The following is a 21,654-nucleotide window of genomic DNA, read 5'->3' as shown; positions in this document are numbered from 1 at the left end:
GTTTTCTTTTGTGTGTGTTTTTCAAAAATTGAAATTGGTACTTCAACAAGAAAATAAAAGTATGCTTTATTTTAAAAGGGCGCTTCTGGTTTTCTTAAGAAGGGTGAACAGGAAGGGGGGAGAAGCAGCTGAAGAGATTTACCCCAAGGCAACAGGCTTATGCCCTATGGCAGTGGCAGCCTTCACCAACTGAGGCCTTCCAGATATTTTGGATTAGCACTGCTCCCTGGAGCTGATGGGAGTTGTAGTGATTGAATCATGGAAATGACCCTGAGGATCATCTAGTCCAACCCTGTCTGGGTAGCTCAGTAGTTAAGAGTGCTGTGCTGATAACACCAAGGCTGCAGCTTCGATCTCCGTATAGGACAGCTGCCTATTCCTGCATTGTAGGGGATTGGGGAAAAATGACCCCCAGGGTCCCTTCCAACTCTACGATTCTATAATCCCCTGCAATGCAAGAATATGCAGCTGTCCCATGGGGGGATCAAACCTGCAACCTTGACGTTCTGTCAGCACCACGCTTCCTAACCAACTGAGCTAACCAGTGATCATCTCAAAGCACCTTTTGGTGGAGGCCGCCCTAGAAAGTGGGACAGTATAAGGGAGCTGAAGGGAGTTACATACAAGAGAAAAACTCCACTGGCAGCGGTGAAATTAAATTGCCATCTGACTCCACAGTTCTAGCCTATAACTTCTCTCATGTGGCGTCTCTACTTTCCCCTCATCTGCCCACACTTTGCAGGTGCCAGAGCCCTCAGGTTTTTAGCATTCCCCCCTTTGAGCTCCTAAAGTGCATTCAGCGACAGCTTATAGGCCCTGGTGAGGGGGAAAGGCACACAGTAAGGAATTTCATCTTCATGTCTTGCTAAACGTCCTTCAGTGGGGGGGATAAAGGAAGGCCCAGCTCCCTCATATAGAGCTGGCCAGCAACATAGGGCGATAAGACACTTGAGCCTAAACTCACTTAGGCCTAAAACTAGGCACTATGTCCCATTGAACTTGGTGGGGCTTACTTCTGAGTAAATGTCCATAGGATGGTGCTGCACAAAAGGTCTGGGGTGCAGAGGGAAGCAGAGAATTTGAAAGCAACTTTGTCACCCGTCAGTATTTTTGCCTATATAGGGTAGGTCTGCTGTCCCTGATGCTTTAAATATATGAATATAATCGCTTCAGCATAAAGGTTTGCCCTGCTGAGGAATTTATGAGGGGGCTCGAAAAGGGGCTGACGCAGAGGAGCCGTCAAGACGAACTGTGTATGAATTTGTGCAAGTCTCTTTAATTCTGAAGCAGCCATTTTGTACCCAAAGTTCCCGCTCCTCGTTGTAGCTTGAAGGGATGCGGTTCAGACCTGGGAAGGTATTGAGCACACTCTCCTCTCAGGACTGCTCTTCTGCTCAAATGGGAACTTTGCTTTCACTCAAGAGGGCCCGATCCATACAAGGGAGCAGAGAGTTGACTGCCACCATCAGTTCACTGCCACTGACTCCAACGCACCAGTTATTTGTCACGGAAAAATTGGCCGTGCCACCAAGGCCACACTGCGTGACAAACGCCATGTTTAGTTTGACCCTCAGAGTGGAGAGAGAGACAACTGCGTTTCGCCCAGGCTTCTCGACCTGGAACTGAATGGTCTTACGTGTTGCAACAGGCTTATGGGCATAGCCGGGGGGTAAGTAAGTAAATAAAAATACGTAACTAAAAGTAGAAATTGTAGAAAGATTTCAGAGCACTTGGGGTGAAAAGAAAGTCACGAAAAACAACTGTTGTTGAGACATTTCATTCTGAATCTGCTAGACAAAACCGGACAGAGGATGGTGACGGGTGGGTGCCCTGCCCCTTGTAACATAAATCCTGACTAGGCCCAGGAACAGGTTTCAGGGACAGCGCCACAATTTCAGCAATAAAAAAATCCCCACCCACACTTTGAGGTGTACTGCACGCCAGGCCCCTTAAAAACATTTCAGTACCCAAGAGATCCTGTTAGAATTACAATTGCCGAATCACCATGCAGTAGAAAAAGCAAAACTCTGGGACATGCAGGGCTTTTTTGTCAGCTGGAATCTGCACCTCTCCATTGCCATTCTTAAAGAACGAGGGAAGTGTTTGTGGTGAGTTCTGGCACCTCTTTTTCTGAGGGACACTAGGGACATGGAAATTCCTGTTTGCAAGACACAGCATTTCCTCCTCTGAGGTGTCAAGGTGCTTTTTATTATGGTGTGGGGGCTACAAAATAAGTGGGATGTTTTGACCACCAGTAAGAGTGTGGTGTGTGCCTTGGGGTAAGGTTGGGGGTGCGAAAAATGGGACAGAGCGCACTGCCTTCCAGAGGCTGTAGCTCCACATAGCCCAGACCTGCTAACCATTGCACTGTAAGCGGAAGGATACCTATGGCGACCATGCGCACCTGGGACTGGACCTGAGACAGCTGCCCCCCCTAGAGGCGGTACTCGCAGACGTAATACATCCGCCGCTCGCAGTCATTGTCCCACCATTTCCCGTCGTCTGAGCTGAGGGACACGCAGTTCTCCCGGGCGCCACCGTTGGGTTGAGTCACCAGGAAGTCGCGGTACCAGTCGAAGATGGACACGCGCTGCCCGTTCTCGAAGAGCCACAGCCCTTCTGAGCGCCTGTCGTTGATGCCCACCCAGACAGGCCAGTTGTTAGGCTGGAAGGCGTCGTAGAGGTAGCGGCGGAGGATGGCCAGCTCAGTGGCGTCTGCTGGCATGGCCAGGTTCCCTCCCCTAAGCTCGCACAGTTTTTGCGCCGCGTCGTAGACCTCGAAGTTCTTGAAGATCAGGAAGCATTTGCCGTGGGTCCGGCGGCCTCGCAAGCAACCTTGTGATAGGGCAGAGAGTGTCATGGTTACAACGGCAACTGCTGCTGCTGCTACCTACGGCTTGCGATTCCATCAAGTGGAATGCAAGGAGATGGGTCTCTGCCCCAAGGGGCCTGCAGTCTGAACTTTGACACATGGGGGCAACAGAGGATGAATGGCCTTGAGAAACGCCTCCATCCTGAAGAATGGAGGCCTTTCGTGGCCTATTTTTTTTAAAAAAAAATTACAGTCAAATGAAATCACGGGCAGGAGGGAAAAGGACAAAATAATTAGAACAGAGGAATTTTGTGATAGATAAAGATCTAATGCAGTAGAAAAGGTTTGAGTAAAAACGCTGCAGAGATGAGGGTGGGAAATAGTGCGTTTGATTTGAAGGTCAATGTGAAAACATTTGAAAAATAAGAATAATAAATTATATAGAGATAGAGAGAAACCCCTCCACCCTCACATCTCAACCCAAGTTTAGTGTGCTGGATTCAAACAATCCCCCTCTGTCCCTGAATAACCTTTGCTTTGGTCCTTATGCTCCATCAGCTCTGAGCAGCATATGAAATCCTGGCTCTCTGACACACACATACACACACACCCCACACAATCTTGACACCCAAAGAACGACAGCTTTTTGAGCTAAAGGGGGGATTTGGCAACTGGCGGCCTCAGGCGCTCGGTCGAGCTCTCAACATGGCTTTGCATTTCCAAGGGCTCTGCCTGTTATTGCCCTTTAGCCACTTCCTGCCCTTGCAAGCTGAGGGCCAGAAGCAGACATGATGCTGGAGATCTGTGGCTGGCCTACCTGATCCCTTTTGTCTTTAAAACAAAAGCAAAAAACACTTTACTGGAGGGATAGCTTAGTCTGTAGAACATGAGACTCTTAATTTCAGGGTTGTGGGTTTGAGGACCAGGTTAGGCGAAAGATTCCTGCATTAAAGGGAATGGAATCAATGACAGTATAGGGCTGCTCCCTGTTTTCCTAACCACTCCCAATGTGCATTGCCTCCCTGCCCCTGTCCTCACCATCGATTTTTCCGAGCTCTTTCTGGTTGCGGGTGGCAACTTCTTTCAAGGAGTCGAGCGACTCATGAGCCTCCGTCACGCTCCCCTTCAGTTCAGCCAGGCCTTGAGAGAACTGGGAGACCTTCACGTCCATGAGGTGGAACTGCACATTGAGGCGGTGGACGGCTGCATCCAGGCTGTTCAGGCGGGAGACTGCTTGGACAACAAGGAGGGAGGAAGAAGAGGAGAAACAAAGGCAAATTTTAAGGGTCTGGAAGCAGAGGAACAGGTACAGTGCTATATTTCTAGAAAAAGAGGTGCCGGAACCCATCATGAACGCCTCCGTTGTTCTCTTGTAATGGCAATGGTGCCCACCTGACTGTTCCGGCAAGTTTCAACTGAAAAAAAAGCCCTGAAAAGGAGGAATACTCTTGTAAGGATATAATCTCACAGGTGGGGAAACTGTCTCTCTAGATGCTGTTGGACTCCAACTCACATCACCCCTGGGCAGAATGGCCAATGGCCTCAGATGATGGGAGCTGTAGCCTAGTGACCTCTGGAAGGCCACAGGTTCCCCAGCCGATAAGTTCCAATGTTCTGCTTATTTTATTTTATTTATACCCCATCTTTCCTCCCAAGAAGCTCAAGTGGTATACGTGATTCTGGTCACCACAATTTAACCTCGGAATAACCCTACGACGTAAATTAGACAGTGGCTGGCCCAACACCACCCAAATGAGATATTTAAAGAAGATTAGGAATGTTTTGTAGATTATTTGGAAAAATATAAGCATATTAAAAGGTTAACAGTAACGGAGTACTGTTAAACAGAGTAAATTCAGCAGTAATAACTCTGCAGATATAGAAAATGAAAAGATAGAGATCAATGAGAATATGTAGTGGAAAAGAAAATAATGAAGTGAACCATGGAAAGGACACAGGGAAGTCGAAATTGAATGTGTATTTGGTATTTGGATTACTATTTATTGTTCTTATTGTAAAATGAAAATGATAAATAATTAAAAACAACACATCACCCAATGAGCTTGAAGGCCAAGTGGAGATTTGAACCCTAGTCTCCTGGGGCCTAGTCCAACACTCTAACCACTCTTCTTCTTTGGCAATCACTCGTAGCCGAGTAAGATTGTCATCCATGAACACAATCTTAACAGGGAGTCCGCAAGCGACTGTGGAGGCCAATTCTGGATCCACACATCCTTCCAGAGTGGAGACACATAGATTTCCGGGCGGGATTTGATCATGGTGAGGGTTTGCCAAGTGTGTCTTCCTCTTAGCGTGTTTCTCCCTTTTGTCCTGAGTTTGAGCGTCTTCAAAGCCCATGACACCTTTGGTAAAGGCTATTCTCCAACTGAAGCACTTGCAGGCCAGTGTTTTCCAGCTGTCAGTCTTTATACTACATTTTTTTAGATTTGCCTTGAGAGAGTCTTTAAACCTCTTTTGTTGACCACCAGCATTACGCTTGCCATTTCTTAGTTCTGAATTGAGTAGTTCTTTTGGAAGATGATAATCAGGCATCTGAACAACGTGACCAGTCCAACGAAGCAGATGTTGAAGAATCATAGCTTTGACACTGGTGATCTTTGCTTCCTCCAGTACACTGGCATTAGTTCGCCTGTCTTCCCAAGTGATGTGTGAAATTTTTTGGAGACGCCGTTGACGGAATCTTTTGAGGAGTTGGAGATGGCATTTATAAGTTGTCCATGTTTCACACTGGGTACCTGCTCTCACAGTTGCCAGCCAAATGCCCATGGGAAGCCCATAAACAGCACACTAGAGCAACAGGCCTCTCTCCCATGGTAAATCCCCAGCGGACAGCATTTAGAGGAGCATGACCTCTGCTTCTGGAAGTAGCATATGATGCTGTCATGACTAAAGGCCATTGATTCTCCACAAATTTGTTTTAACCCCCTTTAACATAATCTAAGAAGTCATTACAACTTCTGAGACTGAATTCCATAGTTTAACTGTGTATCGTGTAAATTCCTCCTTGTTTTTGTCCTGAATCTCCTCAACTTCATTAGATGTCATTGGGGTCTAATATTATGAAATGAAAACTATTGCCTATCCACTTTCTCCACACAGAATTATAGAATTGCAAGTCCGAAGGGCCCCCAAGTGTCACCTAGTCCAACCCCCTGCAATACAAGAATCTAAACTTTACATAATGATATACAATTGGGGTGTGTCATTTTAGGGGGCGAAGCTCAACTTTTGCAAACTTCTTCATTGAGGGGTGTTAAAAATATGTTTTTGGGTCTGAGGAATTCAAATCTATTATTTTTTGCAACTGCACAACATTTAGCTTTGTAAGTCTACGTTTGATGAAGAAGCACATAAACTCTCTTCTGGAAAATTTTAATGTTACCTCCTGTAAATGTCAGGTAATGCTAAATAATGATTCTATAATAATATTCACATACCATATAACTACAAATACTTAGCAATCATTTATAATTATCTCTATGCAGTTTTACAAACATTTTAGGTACTAAGCAAAATGATATATTAATTTAAGCAAGATAACTTTTGGATTCCCAAGTCATGTTATAATTTTTTAGCACCCCTCAATGTTGAAATCTGAAAGGTGAAAAATTCAACATGCTTTCCACAGTTCTGCTCATCTCTTCTCTACACAACCGCAAAAATGCTCAAAATGCTGTCGCCTTTCCTCATATAGGCAAGATGCTCCAGCCTCCAGGTCATCTCGATTGCAGTGGCGTCGCAACGGGGGGGGGGGGCGATGCGCCCTGGGGTTCCACATCTGGGAGGGTGACAAGGCAGCACCCCACGGGGTGCTTGCCCTGCCGCCCCAGCCTGGGCACAGTGGCCCGAGCAGATTTGAACGCATGTGCTGTACGTAGCAAGGCCACACATGCACTGTACATAGCGGTTTGCCGCTGGTGCCACTCGAGCGCCATACAGACGGGGGTGGGATCCCTCCGTCACCGCTACAGCCGCAAGCAGAGGATATCGGCATCGTCCATACGGCACTGAAGTGGCGGCGGCAAGTGCGGCGTTGCTACGTACAGCGCAAGTGTCATACGTAGCGACGCCACACATGTGCCCTACATAGCAATGCCCCACCCCAGGTGTCATGGCACCTTCGTTTGCCCCTGCTCGATTGTCCTCTTCTGCACCTTCTATAACTCTACAATATCCTTTTTGAGATGCAGCAACCAAGACTGGGTTGGGACGCAGGTGGCGCTGTGGGTTAAACCACAGAGCCTAGGACGTGCCGATCAGAAGGTCGGCGGTTCGAATCCGTGTGCCGGGGTGAGCTCCCGTTGCTCGGTCCCTGCTCCTGCCAACCTAGCAGTTTGAAAGCATGTCAAAGTCCAAGTACATAAATAGGTACCGCTCTGGCCAGAAGGTAAACAGCGTTTCCGTGCGCTGTCTGGTTCGCCAGAAGCGGCTTAGTCATGCTGGCCACATGACCCGGAAGGTGTACGCCAGCTCCCTCGGCCAATAAAGCGAAATGAGCGCTGCAATCCCAGAGTCAGTCACGACTGGACCTAATGGTCAGGGGTCCCTTTACCTTTACCTTAACCAAGACTAGACGCATTATTCCAAGCATAGTTGCATGATCAATTTGTGTAAAGGCAATATGATACTGGCAGCTTTATTTTTTTATCTTTCCCTAATGATCTCCAGCACTGAGTTTGCTCCTTCCTTTCTTCCTTCCTTCCTTCTTTCCTTTTTCATGGCAGCTGCACGCATGGGTTTCCCAGCAGCTAGAGAAGAGACTGTAACCAGAGAATGGGTCTGTCCATAGGCAGCGCAAACTGCCTGGCAGTTGCGAGGCTGTTCACACTGCACTGCTAAGGAAAGACACTTTCACTGCAACCCAGCAACCAGTTCCCTGAAATCCAAATTGACTTTGCTAAAAGTGAAAATCCAATGCAATCTCTCTGCTATTCTCCTTGCGCACACTCTTAAGGAGGTGGTAATGCAGTCTGAGGCTCTTTATCATTTGGAGGTATGTTCAAGCCAAGGTGCTTTCCAAGACAATGAGCAGCCAAATTTCCCATTAGTGTCCTTTGTCTGGCTGACCCACAGCAATGACCAAACCTTACCATGATGCCCCTGTAGCAGCAAAAACAGATGCCTTTGTCTGCCCCACCTGCAATAAAACATGTCTCTCCAATATCTGTCTCCACAGCCACAGCAGGCGCTGTAACTCTCCAACAGTTTGACTTTGCCCCTTTCACCCCACACAAGGCCCACTCTTCTATTGTCTCCCCAGACAAGAGGGATGTCAATAACCATTCTCTTAAGTAAGACCCTCTCTATAGAGGCCAAATCCTCCTAATGTCCCTATTCTCCAGGACAGTGCCGGATTTACAGAAGCCATCTCAGTTTCCGATTTGATCCCGGAATGTCCCACTTTTCCTTAGGACATCCCACTTTTCATCAGAGAAATGTATGGAGTTATACGACCCCTGAAAAGGGACGCGGGTGGCGCTGTGGGTTAAACCACTGAGCCTAGGTTTGCTGATCAGAAGGTTGGCTGTTCAAATCCCCGCAACGAGGTGAGCTCCCGTTGCTCGGTCCCTGCTCCTGCCAACCTAGCAGTTCGAAAGCACGTCAAAGTGCAAGTAGATAAATAGGTACCACTCCGGTGGAAAGCTAAATGGCATTTCCGTGCACTGCTCTGGTTCGCCAGAAGCGGCTTAGTCATGCTGGCCACATGACCCAGAAACTGTATGCCGGCTCCCATGGCCAATAAAGCGAGATGAGCACCGCAACCCCAGAGTCGGTCATGACTGGACCTAATGTTCAGGAGTCCCTTTACCTTTACCTTTACCTTTATACAACTCCTGAGCCAAGGAGATAAGTAACTAGACAACCTTTAGGAGACATCAGAAGGCAGCCCTACAGCTTCCATCTTCCCTGCTTGTTGGCCACAGAGTCTAGGGCTGATGGGGGTTAGTCCACTGACATCTTCAGGCCCAGAGTTTCCCCACCCTTGAAGTAGAGCAAATTATCTGACAGCAGCTTCCCGCTGAGTCCACGGAGATAGTTGGTACAGCATGACTCTCATACTCTCAGGGTTGTGGGTTCGATCCCACATTGGGCAAAAGATTCCTGCATTGTGTGGGGTTAGAATAGATGACCCTCATGGTCCCTTCCACCTCCATGATTAGAAACTGTTCTGAGTTGGAGACTGCCTTTACTGCCTATGTTGAGTTTCTTTAAAAGAAAATTACCTACTGCTAAGAACACAGCTCTGCTCCCTACACAAACAGTAAATTATCACATCATGGGGCCATGTTTCTTGCTGTGGTCAAATTATAAATGCAGGCAGTTCAGCTCAGCTAAGGAATGGAATGAGCAGACAGGATAGCTTCTAAGGATTAGGTTATGGGGGGGGGGTGCGCAAGCACATCTGTATAAGCCTCTCTGTGCAAGAGACAGATAAGAGAGGGTGGTCTGTGGGTGATGCAGGAGAGATCTAGGTGGTTGTGGTCAACTGGAGGGGGGGTGTCTGGCCTTGAATAGGCTCTGTGTGCATGTGGGGCAATTGGAAGGAAGAACTCATCAGGGCAGCCAACACTACAGGCAAGATGTGTGTGAGGCAGCACACTAGACACAGCCATTAAAAGATGCCTTTGCATTTCATGTGCAAATTTTCAGAAAATGCAAATTGCATCAAGGGGAAAGGCCAATCAGGGCAGGCAGGCAGAGAGGGGTTTAACCCTTTCCTCCTCTGGCAGATAATCCTTCCTGTGAAAAGGGGTGCTTGCAATGGAAAGACCAGGGGTCAGCAAACTTTTTCAGCAGGGGGCCAGTCCACTGTCCCTCAGACCTTGTGGGGGGCTGGACTATATTTTGGAAAAAAAATTATAATGAACAAATTTCTATGCCCCACAAATAACTCAGAGATGCATTTTAAATAAAAGGACATATTCTACTCATTTAAAAGCACGCTGATTCCTGGACTGTCTGTAGGCCAGATTTAGAAGGCGATTGGGCCGGATCCAGCCCCCGGGCCTTAGTTTGCCTACCCATGGGAATGACATTTCCCCATTGGTGTCAACAAGGGATTCCCCCCACCCACCCACTTCTGCCAAAACACACACACACAGAGAGCAAATCCCTGCTACAGAAGATAGATTTTCATTAGGACCACAGCAGGGGAGGAAAGTGTTAAATCCCCTCTCCAAGCAGTTCTGATTCTGTTAATTATCAGGGCACCCCAACCCAAACTGTTGCAATTTGCATTTTTAAAATCCTGTCCATTCCATGCAAAACTATTAAGGGTAGTTTAGCCATAATGTGGGTGGGGAGGTTGGGGAAAGCTACAGCAGAAGTTCCAAACAGAAAGCTACTATTTTAATAGGCTAACATGGCTTTGGGTTCAAACTGTTGGGGGGGTCAGGGTAGCCAAAAGAGAGAAGGGGGAGGGAGGCAGAGAACTCCCATCAATAAAAAAAGAGACAAAAGGGGAGTACAGTTTTCCAGTACATTTCCACACGCTGCACCATATGCTGGCACCTGTGTGTCTTGAGAGACAATGGAGTGCACAGGGTGGGGGAATCAAATGCATTCGCAGCATCAAAGTGGGGTGCATGCATGGGCCGTGTGTATGGAGGTCACTGGCCCAAAGGAAAGCAGAGGAATTGTTTGGTTTTATTCACCAGCTTGGCTACAGGAGTTGCTGGAAGGAGGCGTACAAGGCGCCATCCAACCAATTTAAGGACTCCATTCTGGATTTGTGTTGGGACTACTCCATAGCTTTTCCTTCTGCCAAATACATCCCTCAAGACCGCGGAGGTTTGGGATCAGAGTTTTGCCTTCTCCTAGATGGGCTCCCTTTCCAGGTGGACGCGCCCCATCTGCCCTTCACTTTCCTCTGCAGAACGTGCAGAAACCACCTTCTTGACCATTGGACCCATGATTGGTGTCACTCGCTCAATCTGCTGGAGTCTGTCCTGTTTTGTTTTGTTTTTTTTTTAAATAAAATTTTTATTGGTTTTTCACCTTTTATAAAGACAAAACACACACAAAAAAGACAAAAGACAGAAACATGTATAATTTCAGAAAATCCTACTTTCCTAACCCTGTTCCCTGACTTCCCCCCACCCACCCCCCTCGTGCATCCCAATTCCCAAAATTGTGTCAGCAAATTGGTATTTCTCCTCTTAACCATCTTAATATTACCTCTTTTATAAAGAAAATAATTTTTTCCTAAGTTGGACTCAGATTCTCTTCCATCGATTTCTCATTTTGTCTTAGTTGAAGGTCATATTAACTAAACCCAAAGGTCTTGAGTGTTTTTAAAATTCTATTCTTCCCTCCCTCCCATCCCCGGTTTTCGTCCCTTCCCAATACATGTCCAGAATAGCAGTTCTTAGCCTGGGTTCCTCACGTCCGAGGCTTTCAAGTCTCTTTCAGTCCCTCTCCGCCGGTCTTGTTGGTAGTCCTTTATGTCGGTCATCAAATCTGGAAAGAGTTCTGTCACCATCAGACCATCTTCTCTTCCCACAAGGACATTTGCAAACAGCTGCTGGAAAATTTCCACAAAGCCTGCATCTTCAGAGTCAAAGTCAGAGTGGAGGCCCCAATCATATTTCTTTATTTTAAGTTCCTGTATTCCATAAACTCCCGGGACCTCCTCCTTCATCTTTTGCATCTTTCGCAGATTTGTGGTAAATATAATCCAAAAGTCTCCTTGCTTGTATTCCACAGATGTCAGCTTCTGGTTGGTACTTTCCAACTTTACTTTCTCTTTTTCTTGTTTAGTCTCTTCCACTTCTTTAGATATCATTTCCGATTCAGCTGTGGATTCTTTCTCATTCAAGTCCTCAATACATTCAGCAGAGCTGCTTGTTCCAGAAGTCAAGGTCATGAGTTGTTTATTCATAGCCAGACTCTGCTCTTGTAAGATTCCCACCAAATGAAACATTCTTTCGATTTCCACTAGTAACTTTCCATCCACAGCCATTGTAGTTTCACAGAGTTCCCCCTAGAGGGAATCTGGTTACTTATTAGTCTTTTCTCCAACAATCCTCTAACTTATTGTTATTACTTTGTTTCCAACAATTTTAGTTCAATTATAACTCATCTTAGTCCAGAGGGATCTTAAATGACAATTTTTTCGCTCTAAACTGTCCGTTTGACAGCTTTGACAGCTGTCAAACTCCGCACCTCTTGCACAAGCTCAAAGACAGGACGCTCCCGGGCCCGGGAGGGGGGGTTGTTTACAACAGAAGGAAAGCTTCCAAAACTCCACTCTCCAGCTCAAAATTTCTTTTTGCCAAATCTTGGAAGTTAGTGTCTTTTTTAACTCACCCCTCAAAGGGTAGGCTCTCCAGCTTAGCTCTTATATCGTTGCTTTAGATCATCTGCAAGGGGGGGGGTGCGGACTTCCTTTTAGCACACACCCCGGTCGTCTCAAATTCACGGGATAATATTCTTAAAGTCCAATTCCGTTTTACTCACGGGTTATTCTTTTCAGTCCGAATTTCAAGGAAGGAAGTCAGCGCTCTCCGGTCATGGCTCGCGGCTTCGCTCCACCGAGGTAGCGATCGACTCTCAGTGCCACTCCACCCTCCGTATCCTCTCCGCAGCCTTTAAAAAGGCTCTTCGTGGATCAGGGGGGGCGCTTAAGGCACCCGCCGAGTCTTCAGTCCGCAGGCTTCAGCGCCTGCGGTTTTTAAGGGTCCCCGCGTCGCCGGCGCGGCAAGACCCGTCCTCGGTTGAGCCGATTCCCTCCGCAGCTCGGAGGGAATCCGCCATTTCCAGATCGCACCAACCCGGAAGTCCGCTGGAGTCTGTCCTGGCATGCAGGGAAAGACTCATCTGGTAACCCCACCTGTCTTAGCTGGCCATATGCAAATTTAGGAATATTTGCTACACTTTAAAGGGAAAGATCAATGGGGAAGACAGCAACCAGCTGACCTGTGGGCCTGTTCTGCCTGTTGCCCAGGTGTTAACTGTTGATAGACAAACTCCATGTCCCTCTCAGTCTCCTTTTTTCTTTTTTTTTAGGGTTCTTTCACTTTACATCAGGTTTGGACTGGACAGGCCTTCCTATGGAGATGTGTACTCTAACAGGCTTATAAACAGAGGACTCTGTAAAGTAGGACACACATGGCCATGTTGGTCAAGCAGTGGGGGATTTCATCCTATCCTCCCTTAGCGGCTAGTGCCCATTGGGACTGATAGGGCAGAACTCGGGGAGCCCAACAGTGTTGGTGTTGTTGTTTAGTCATTTAGCTGTGTCTGACACTTCATGACCCCATGGACCAGAGCACGCCAGGCACTTCTGTCTTCCACTGCCTCCCGCAGTTTAGTCAAACTCATGTTGGTAGCTATCCAACCATCTCGTCCTCTGTTGTCCCCTTCTCCTTGTGCCCTCCATCTTTCCCAACACCAGGGTCTTTTTCAGGGAGTCTTCTCTTTTCATGAGATGGCCAAAGTATTGGAGCCTCAGCTTCAGGATCTGTCCTTCCAGTGAGCACTCAGGGCTGATGGAGAAGTAGGTTGACAAGCAGTGCCCCTCCCTGGAATGGTTCTATGCAAGAAGGCAGCCAGGTGGTGGGTGGCTGAGGTTGGTGGGACAGTGCCCCATTTGCCCGACAGACTATGTCCCCCCACCCCATCACAGCTTGAACTGAAGAATCAAAACGTGTACAAAAAACCCCCTAAATATAGAAAGGATTCCTTCCCTGCTACCCAGTTTTTTTGTCTCCCATTTTTAATATAGGGGATAATCATGCTATCCCACCTTGCAGGGTTGTTAAGATAATATCTGGGGAGTGCTCCAGTGTGCTAAATATAGTCCTTATTCATCTTCAGCTCTCGCTTTTATTTATTTGTTAAAAGCATTCCTGGATTACTTGATGGTTGAAGGAAACTGCTTAACTCAAGTTAGCTCGACTTGAGCCAAGTGCGATTGAAGTGGGAACAAAGAGCCAAGATGCGCCTTCTGTATTTTTATTTTTAAACCGCCTGTGATCATTCGCAGTCTCCTTTCTTTGAACGTCTTACTTCTATGGTAACTTTCATTTCAGCCACTAAGTCTCGATGGCTTTCACAGCTACAGCTCGCCAGCAATGGAACCGACTGTGGCAGGGTTCCCCACCCCGCCCTGGTTTCTCCCCTAATGCAGAGGGAAAAAATGTTGTGTTTCCAAGGATGGAAAAATCCACATCAGATTTCTGTGAACCTCAGTGCTAGGCAGTTGGGTGCTCCCCCACTCAGCCCAAGTATTGTACTTTCCCAGAATCCTTTTCCAGAACAAAGGCCAAACGCAACATGGCACACCAAGCAAGGTGTGCAATTTTATCCTGCTGCTGCTGCTGCTGCTGCTGGTGGTGGTGGTGTGTGTGTGTGTGTGTGTGTGTGTGTGTGTAAGTGTTATAAATGAAAAGAGCTGGCAGGAAGATTGGACTCTTCAGCAGGAAATGGGGGGGGGCTTAACCCTTCCCCCCCCCGACATTTTTTTTTTAAAAAATCAAAGGCAGGAGAGGAGCGACTGGGGAGGGAATTTTTGAGGTCTCTGCTCCCCTCCACCCACACCCACACACACCCACACACCCACACACATGTCTTTTGCTCAAGATTACAAGAAAGAAGATTCCACCTAAACATTAGGAAGAACTTCCTGACAGTAAGAGCTGTTCGACAGTTGAATTTGCTGCCAAGGAGTGTGGTGGAGTCTCCTCCTTTGGAGGTCTTTAAGCAGAGGCTTGACAACCATATGTCAGGAGTGCTCTGATGGTGTTTCCTGCTTGGCAGGGGGTTGGACTCGATGGCCCTTGTGGTCTCTTCCAACTCTATGATTCTATGATTCTATGATTCCAGCTTCCCCTGTGTGCTTTTCCTTTTAAAAAATGCCAGGGCAAAGTTACACTCAGCTTTCCATCCTGGGTACTTTGGCCCTAAAGGAGTACCAATGATGCTGCGCTTCAAGCGAAAGTTACTACAGCCAATTATTTGTGATGTGAAGGATAGCTGTCGCTCTGAATTTTAAGGAAGGAGAACTGTCGCTCTGAATTACGTGTGCAACATAAACCTTGATGCCGTTTGTTTCTTCTAGGGTAAAGCTTCAGAGATGAGTAAGGAGGGGGAGAGAGATGATTTAGGGTGGGAAAGTGGAGAGTGATTAACCCTTTCACCACAACACGTATTTGCAAGGGCTTGGGAGCCCCTCATGTGTAAGAATGGTTTGGGGTAAGGGCACTGCAGAGCAAAAAGTGATGGGTGGGGACTGCTCCAATCCAACCTCCCTCCCTCGTGAAGCTGTTTTTCCCTGTACAAAACCGTCTTCAGAGTTTTGTTCATATGTAAACTGTAGGTCTGTCTTTAGAACTGCCCAGTGCCAAAATTATAGGCACTTGCCATCTGCACTTGACATCAGGGATATGCACAACATTTCGTATCCAGTTAAAAAGATCTCAGGTGATGAGCAGGATTTGTTTATTTTTACTTTCTTAGACCTTGCATTGCTGCTGCCTGTAATGAATACAGTACTGGGCTAGATAGACAAGGCCATATACTTTAATTCCCAAAGGAATGCTATCTGACACTATGCTATTCTGGTTAACTTGCCAGAGGCAACTGGCTAGTGGTTTTTGCAGGACACCAAATGCTGGTCTGAATCCAGCAATGCAAAACCGATGGGCCCGTGCCATCAGCTCTACTGAGATCCCAGCTCCATGGGTCTCCTCTCAATCATTTTGTAGCAGCCATTCCATCTGGCTGCAGCAGGAGGAGGAGAGACAGGAAGTAGGACCACCCCACTGTCTCAGCTGACAGCTCCCTTTGGCTCCTCCTGTCCCTGAATTCTTTCCATTGCAACTGGTCATTATGACAACCACTATGCAGCCTGGTCAACGGGTGCCTTAAAAACGGAGCGCGCTTGTTTTCCTCTCCCCTCACCATCCCGTTTTCCTTTTGTGTCAAGTCTCTTGTAAACTCAGCTGGCAGAAGACTGCCTTGTCTTAACAGATCTTACATTAGTTGCTCCGGGACTCTTTTTTGGCTTGGAGAGCAGGATAAAAATACTTCAAATAAATAAATAATCTTAGCACTTACTTCCCTGTGGGATGCTTGCTGGCAGGAGAGATTGCTCTCACTGCTGTGCCTAAACTTTTGATTGCCATTGTGAATATTAGAATTCTAGAGAGGTTGGGGGTATTCCTGGCAGTGCAGCAAAGGGTGATTTCCCCCCCCTCCTCCTCCTTCTCCAGCCAAAGGCTGAGGTTTTTATAAAGTGAAAGGAAGTCGTTGATGGGTAGGGTTTACTGTTGCTTCCAGCCAAGACCCAAGAAATCAGGATTTATGTTAGGAATTGATTGGAGTTAGATGTAATTGGCTTCTGTGCCTGAGGACAAGCAGAAAGCAGTGGCTTCAGAAAAGAGTGGAAGATACATCATTTGGCAGCATGGGACGACAGGCGAGGGAAGGCTCAAGAAACAGGGTATGTTGAGCTTGCTCAGAACGACTGCTAAGGGAGGGCACAATAGCAGTTTTCAAATCGGCTCATGGCTGAGCTGGGATTCGAACTTGGGCCTCCCTAGAGTAAGCCCAACGACTCCAGAGAGATTCCAAACAAACAAACAAACAATCCTATTAAAAATAGAGAGCCTATGAGCGGTAAAGGAGCGGCGAAGGCTACGAGGATAGACAATGCGGAGCCCATCAACCCCAGTCAGCATGGAACCGGTAAAAGATTATGGGAGTTGTAGTCCAACAACATCCACACATCACCTTGTTTGTTTGTTTGTTTGTTTGTTTGTTTGTTAAATTTGTATACTACTTGTAGATCTCAGGGCAGTTCACAACATAAAATTGCAATATAATAAACACAAAATTTGTTAAATTTGTATACTACTCGTAGATCTCAGGGCAGTTCACAACATAAAATTGCAATATAATAAACACAAAATACATCGTAATAAGAAGAACAAACACAATCCAAAAATCCCCCTTCCACAACACATCAGATCAATCCGCCAAAGGCCTGGTTGAAGAGGAACGTTTTCGCCTGGTGTGCCTAAAGATGTATAATGAAGGCGCCAGGAGAACCTCCCAGGAGACAGCATTCCACAAGCAAGGAGCCACTGCAGAGAAGGCCCCGCTCTCGTGTTGCCACGCTCTGGACCACTCGTAGAGGAGGCACACTTAGAAGGGCCTCAAGGATGATATCAGGATCTGGCTAAGTTCATATGGAGACAGGCGGTCCTTGAGGTATCACGATCCTGAGCTGTTTAAGCAGGACCAGCGGTCAAGGATGATGGCAATTGTAGTCCAAAAAAAGCTGTAGACCCAAGTTTGGGAAACTCTGGTCTAGACCAAGAGCAGCGAATTTCGAGGGGAGGTGCAATTGTGGGACTGGCTTTGGAGGAAGCCACGGCTGTTTAAAGTGGCATGATACTGCAGCAACAACAACAGTACTCCACTCACCTGCCTGGGTTTCCCCAGCCACCCTGGGCAGCTTCCAGCACATATACAAACATAATAAAACTAAAAACATAATAAAACTTTAAATCTGTAGTGCAGATGGGGCCCAAAGAGAACGACCATACATTGCTCCCAAGCCTGGTGGGCTCCATCACTGCTAGCAGAAATCGATAGATCTATCTTCCATTCTTTTAACAAATCTCCCTTCAAAGCCAGCTAGAAGAGGATTCTCAATATGTTAACTGGGGTTCTGAAACTGCGAGGTGGGAAAGACCACCTTTTTAAAAGGAAGGAGAACTGAGTGTTTTGCGTTACTCACACACATAGGTGAAGTCGTCCTCTTCCTCCTGCTGAGCCGGGGGTGCTGTGGTTGGGGAGAGCTGTGTGGTACGGGGAGCCTCTTCGACGTGTTCCTCCTCCTCTGCATTTTCGTCTAAGATCTCCTTGCCAGCTGGGTCCCCCACCTCAGTTAGGGTGACCTCCTGCGCAGCCTCCTCTCCGGTTGTTTCTGAGAGCTCCAGAACCTCTTGCAGGTGCTGGGAAAAGGGGAGGACAGACGAGGAGGGTTACAATAGGAACAGGCATCCTCAGGCTCACGGGTGAGATAATAATAATAATAATAATAATAATAATAATAATAATAATAATTTATTATTTGTACCCCGCCCATCTGGCTGGGTTTCCCCAGCCACTCTGGGCAGCTTCCAACAAAGACAAAAAATACAGCAAAATATCACAGATTAAAAACTTCCCTGAACAGGGCTACCTTAAGATGTCTTCTAAATGTCAGGTAGTTATTTATCACTTTGTCATCTGATGGGAGGGCGTTCCACAGGGCGGGCGCCACTACCGAGAAGGCCCTCTGCCTGGTTCCCTGTAGCTTTGCTTCTCACAATGAGGGAACCGCCAGAAGGCCCTCGGCGCTGGACCTCAGTGTCTGGGTGGGGGTGGAGACACTCCTTCAGGTATACTGGGCCAAGGCCGTTTAGGGCTTTAAAGGTCAACACCAGCACTTTGAATTGTGCTCGGAAACGTACTGGGAGCCAGTGTAGGTCTCTCAGGACCGGTGTTATGTGGTCTCGGCGGCCGTTCCCAGTCACCAGTCTAGCTGCCGCATTCTGGATTAGTTGTAGTTTCCAAGTCACCTTCAAAGGTAGCCCCACGTAGAGCGTGAGAGAACAAATGCTGCCCTCCAGGTCTCTCTGCCTAGCTCCTCTGGACGCTTCTGAGGCCATACACCCTCCCAAGCCACACCCCTCACCAGTCCTGATTGATTTGCACCTGGAACAACTGATTAGTTCAAAATTGGGAAATAATAATAATAATAATAATAATAATAATAATAATAATAATAATAAAATTATTTATATCCCACCCTCCCCAGCCAAAGCCGGGCTCAGGGCGGCTAACAACAATAAAACAGTACAACAGTACAACACAACACAACACAACACAACACTCTAAAATCATTCATTATAAAATTACGTAAAATCAAACCAATGGCAACCATTGGGCCAGAGCTCCGCGAAGATTGCCGAAGGAGGGAGTCAGGCTGTGCCCTGGCCAAAGGCCTGGTGGAACAGCTCTGTCTTGCAGGCCCTGCGGAAAGATGTCAAGTCCGTACTCAAGATGGGTACGACAAGGCTGTATATTGTCTCCCCGCTTATTTAACTTGTATGCAGAATTCATCATGTGAAAGGCTGGACTGGATGAATCCCAAGCCGGAATTAAGATTGCCGGAAGAAACATTAACAACCTCAGATATGCAGATGACACGACCTTGATGGCAGAAAGTGAGGAGGAATTAAAGAACCTTTTAATGAGGGTGAAAAAGGAGAGTGCAAAATATGGTCTGAAGCTCAACATCAAAAAAACTAAGATCATGGCCACTGGTCCCATCACCTCCTAGCAAATAGAGGGGGGGGGGGAAATGGAAGCAGTGAGAGATTTTACTTTCTTGGGTTCCATGATCACCGCTGATGGTGACAGCTGTCACAAAATTAAAAAACGCCTGCTTCTTAGGAGAAAAGCAATGACAAACCTAGGCAGCATCTTAAAAAGCAGAGACATCACCTTGCCGACAAAGGTCCGTATAGTTAAGGCTATGGTTTTCCCAGTAGTGATGTATGGAAGTGAGAGCTGGACCATAAAGAAGGCTGATCACCGAAGAATTGATGCTTTTGAATTATGGTGCTGGAGGAGACTCTTGAGAGTCCCATGGACTGCAAGAAGATCAAACCTATCCATTCTGAAGGAAATCAGCCCTGAGTGCTCACTGGAAGGACAGGTCCTGAAGCTGAGGTTCCAATACTTTGGCCACCTCATGAGAAGAGAAGACTACCTGGAAAAGACCCTGGTGTTGGGAAAGAGTGAGGGCACAAGGAAAAGTGGACAACAGAGGACGAGATGGTTGGACAGTGTTCTCGAAGCTACCAGCATGAGTTTGACCAAACTGCGGGAGGCAGTGGAAGACAGGAGTGCCTGGTGTGCTCTGGTCCATGGGGTCACGAAGAGTCGGACACAACTAGACGACTAAACAACAAGTGTTTTTGCCTGAGTTCTGCTTTGCCTACCAGAATGGAAGACAGAAAGGGGTGTTTGCACACCCTCAAACGTTTTTCCAATGAAAAGAGGCATATGCTGTTTAATAATAGTAATAATAATACTCCACCCATCTGTCTGGGTTGCCCTAGCCTCTCTGGGCAGCCTCCAACATATATAAAAACGTAATGAAACACAAAACATTAAAAAAAACCCTTCCCTATACAGGTGTCTTGCCTTCAGGTGTCTTCTAAAGGCTGTATAGTTACTTATCTCCTTGGCTCGGGGTTTGCATAACTCCTTTACCCTCCAACATTATTCCCGCATTGCAGGGGTTTGTACTCGATGACCCTTGGAGTCCCTTCCAACTCTACAATTCTATGATTTCTCCAATGAAAATATGGACGTCCTAAGGAAAACCAGGACATTCTGGGATCAAATCAGAACTTCCAACAACTGCTGGGGCCCCACGTTTGAGAAACATGGATCTAGTAGTACAAGCCTGCATGATAACCCCATAGAATGCAAGCCACTGGCCGCCTCTTGCAGATTTTTGCAGCCCCAGGCTGACAGCAAAGCTGCAGGCAGATAGGCTACATTCAGGTTGGGAGGTAACAAGTAGGAAAGGGCTACTGCTCAGAGAAAAGACATGTGAAATGTCCCTGGTTCAATTCCCCAAGAACTCCAGGTGTGAGTGGGAATGTTCCCTTTCTGAAATCCTGAAGAGCCACTGCTAGTGTCAACAATACTGAGCTATGTAGACCCTTGTTCTGACTAGGTATTAGGCAGCTTCTTATGTTCCCTAAAACAGGAGGAAGTGTAACTAAAGAAGCATGGAAGGAGCATAAGGTGGAACCTCAGAAACCATCCAGGCAAAACTTTAGATCAGTGGTTTTCAAAGTGGGTGGTACTGCCCCCCTAGGAGGTTGTAGGATTCCCTGAGGGGGTCTCTAAGAGGCAAGGGGGTGACAGGAGAATGCTGGAGGTGTAAATGGCTATATCAGTCCTTGAAAAGCTGGTATCGCTGGACCAAGTTAATCTGTTTTGTTAAATTAATTAAATTAAATAGTTTTGATTGGAGTTTGAATAAATGTGCAATTAATTCTTGCGGTTTTCAGTTTCAGAAAGCTCAGCCAGTGGAGCATGGGACTGTTAATCTCAGGGTCATGGGTTCGAACCCCACATGGGGCAAAATATTTCTGCATTGTAGGAGGTTGGACTAGATGACCCTTGTGGTCCCTTCCACCTCTACAATTCTACGATTCTCTGATTATCTTCCTTAATGAGTCATGCATACTGCTTTTCTGAATAATGCTTTTTATAGGGTAGGAGGTGCTGGGATAATTTTATGGACCCTTGGCCCGGAAAAGTTTGGGAACTCCTGCTTTAGAGATGCTTAAACAGTTCTGTTTGTCAAGATATTAAGTAACAGAAACAGACGGGAACAGGCAGAGGAAACAGTGAGGTCGCAAATGCACACTAGATAATCACTAAGCTTTGACTTGGCCAGCCACGGAAGATGCTAAGCCAAGTCCCAAAACTTGGTTACTGCTTCTAAAAGAGTTCCATGTTTTAGCGTCCAAGAGGATTCATAAATCCAGGCTTTGTTCCAGACCTCAGTCACAAGAACGCAGCAGCTTGATGGCATCTGGTCAGCTGGCAGTCAAGCAAAACACAAAGCCTTGCTCAAATCGAAACATCCCTTTAAGAAGGAAAAAGCATGCAAACACCAAGTGTGGGGTTTTGGGGTTTTTTGTTTTGACATCACAGCACAGGTGAGGTCATCCTGTTCCTATCATCCTGCCCTGGATTTCCCAGGGCCTGTTAAGCGCACAAATTTCAGATGCGTGTAA

At 46.9% G+C, this 21,654-nt stretch overlaps 2 protein-coding genes across 2 annotated transcripts in view; one reads left to right on the top strand and one right to left on the bottom strand.

Annotated features, from left to right (window-relative positions):
• Positions 1-92: 92 nt before the first annotated feature.
• SHANK1 (SH3 and multiple ankyrin repeat domains 1) overlaps positions 93-21,654 on the top strand; it is a 142,373-nt gene continuing 120,811 nt past the window's right edge. Inside the window, exon 1 of the mRNA XM_082194282.1 lies at positions 93-1,669. The gene's annotated coding sequence lies outside the window, so the exon portion shown is untranslated. The remainder of the gene's footprint in view (positions 1,670-21,654) is intronic.
• Positions 1,762-21,654, bottom strand: part of CLEC11A (C-type lectin domain containing 11A) — a gene marked incomplete at its 5' end in the record, with an annotated part of 39,142 nt that continues 19,249 nt past the window's right edge. Inside the window, 3 exons of the mRNA XM_082195380.1 lie at positions 1,762-2,835; positions 3,851-4,042; positions 17,580-17,796. Coding sequence (XP_082051506.1) covers positions 2,435-2,835; positions 3,851-4,042; positions 17,580-17,796 — 810 coding nt within the window. The 3' untranslated portion in view covers positions 1,762-2,434. The remainder of the gene's footprint in view (positions 2,836-3,850; positions 4,043-17,579; positions 17,797-21,654) is intronic.

Source organism: Podarcis vaucheri (genome assembly GCF_965113315.1).
Source record: "Podarcis vaucheri genome assembly, chromosome: 13".
NCBI classification, from domain to species: Eukaryota; Metazoa; Chordata; class Lepidosauria; order Squamata; family Lacertidae; genus Podarcis; species Podarcis vaucheri.
Note: the sequence above shows the minus strand (reverse complement) of the source record. Positions and strands in the feature narration are given on the sequence as shown.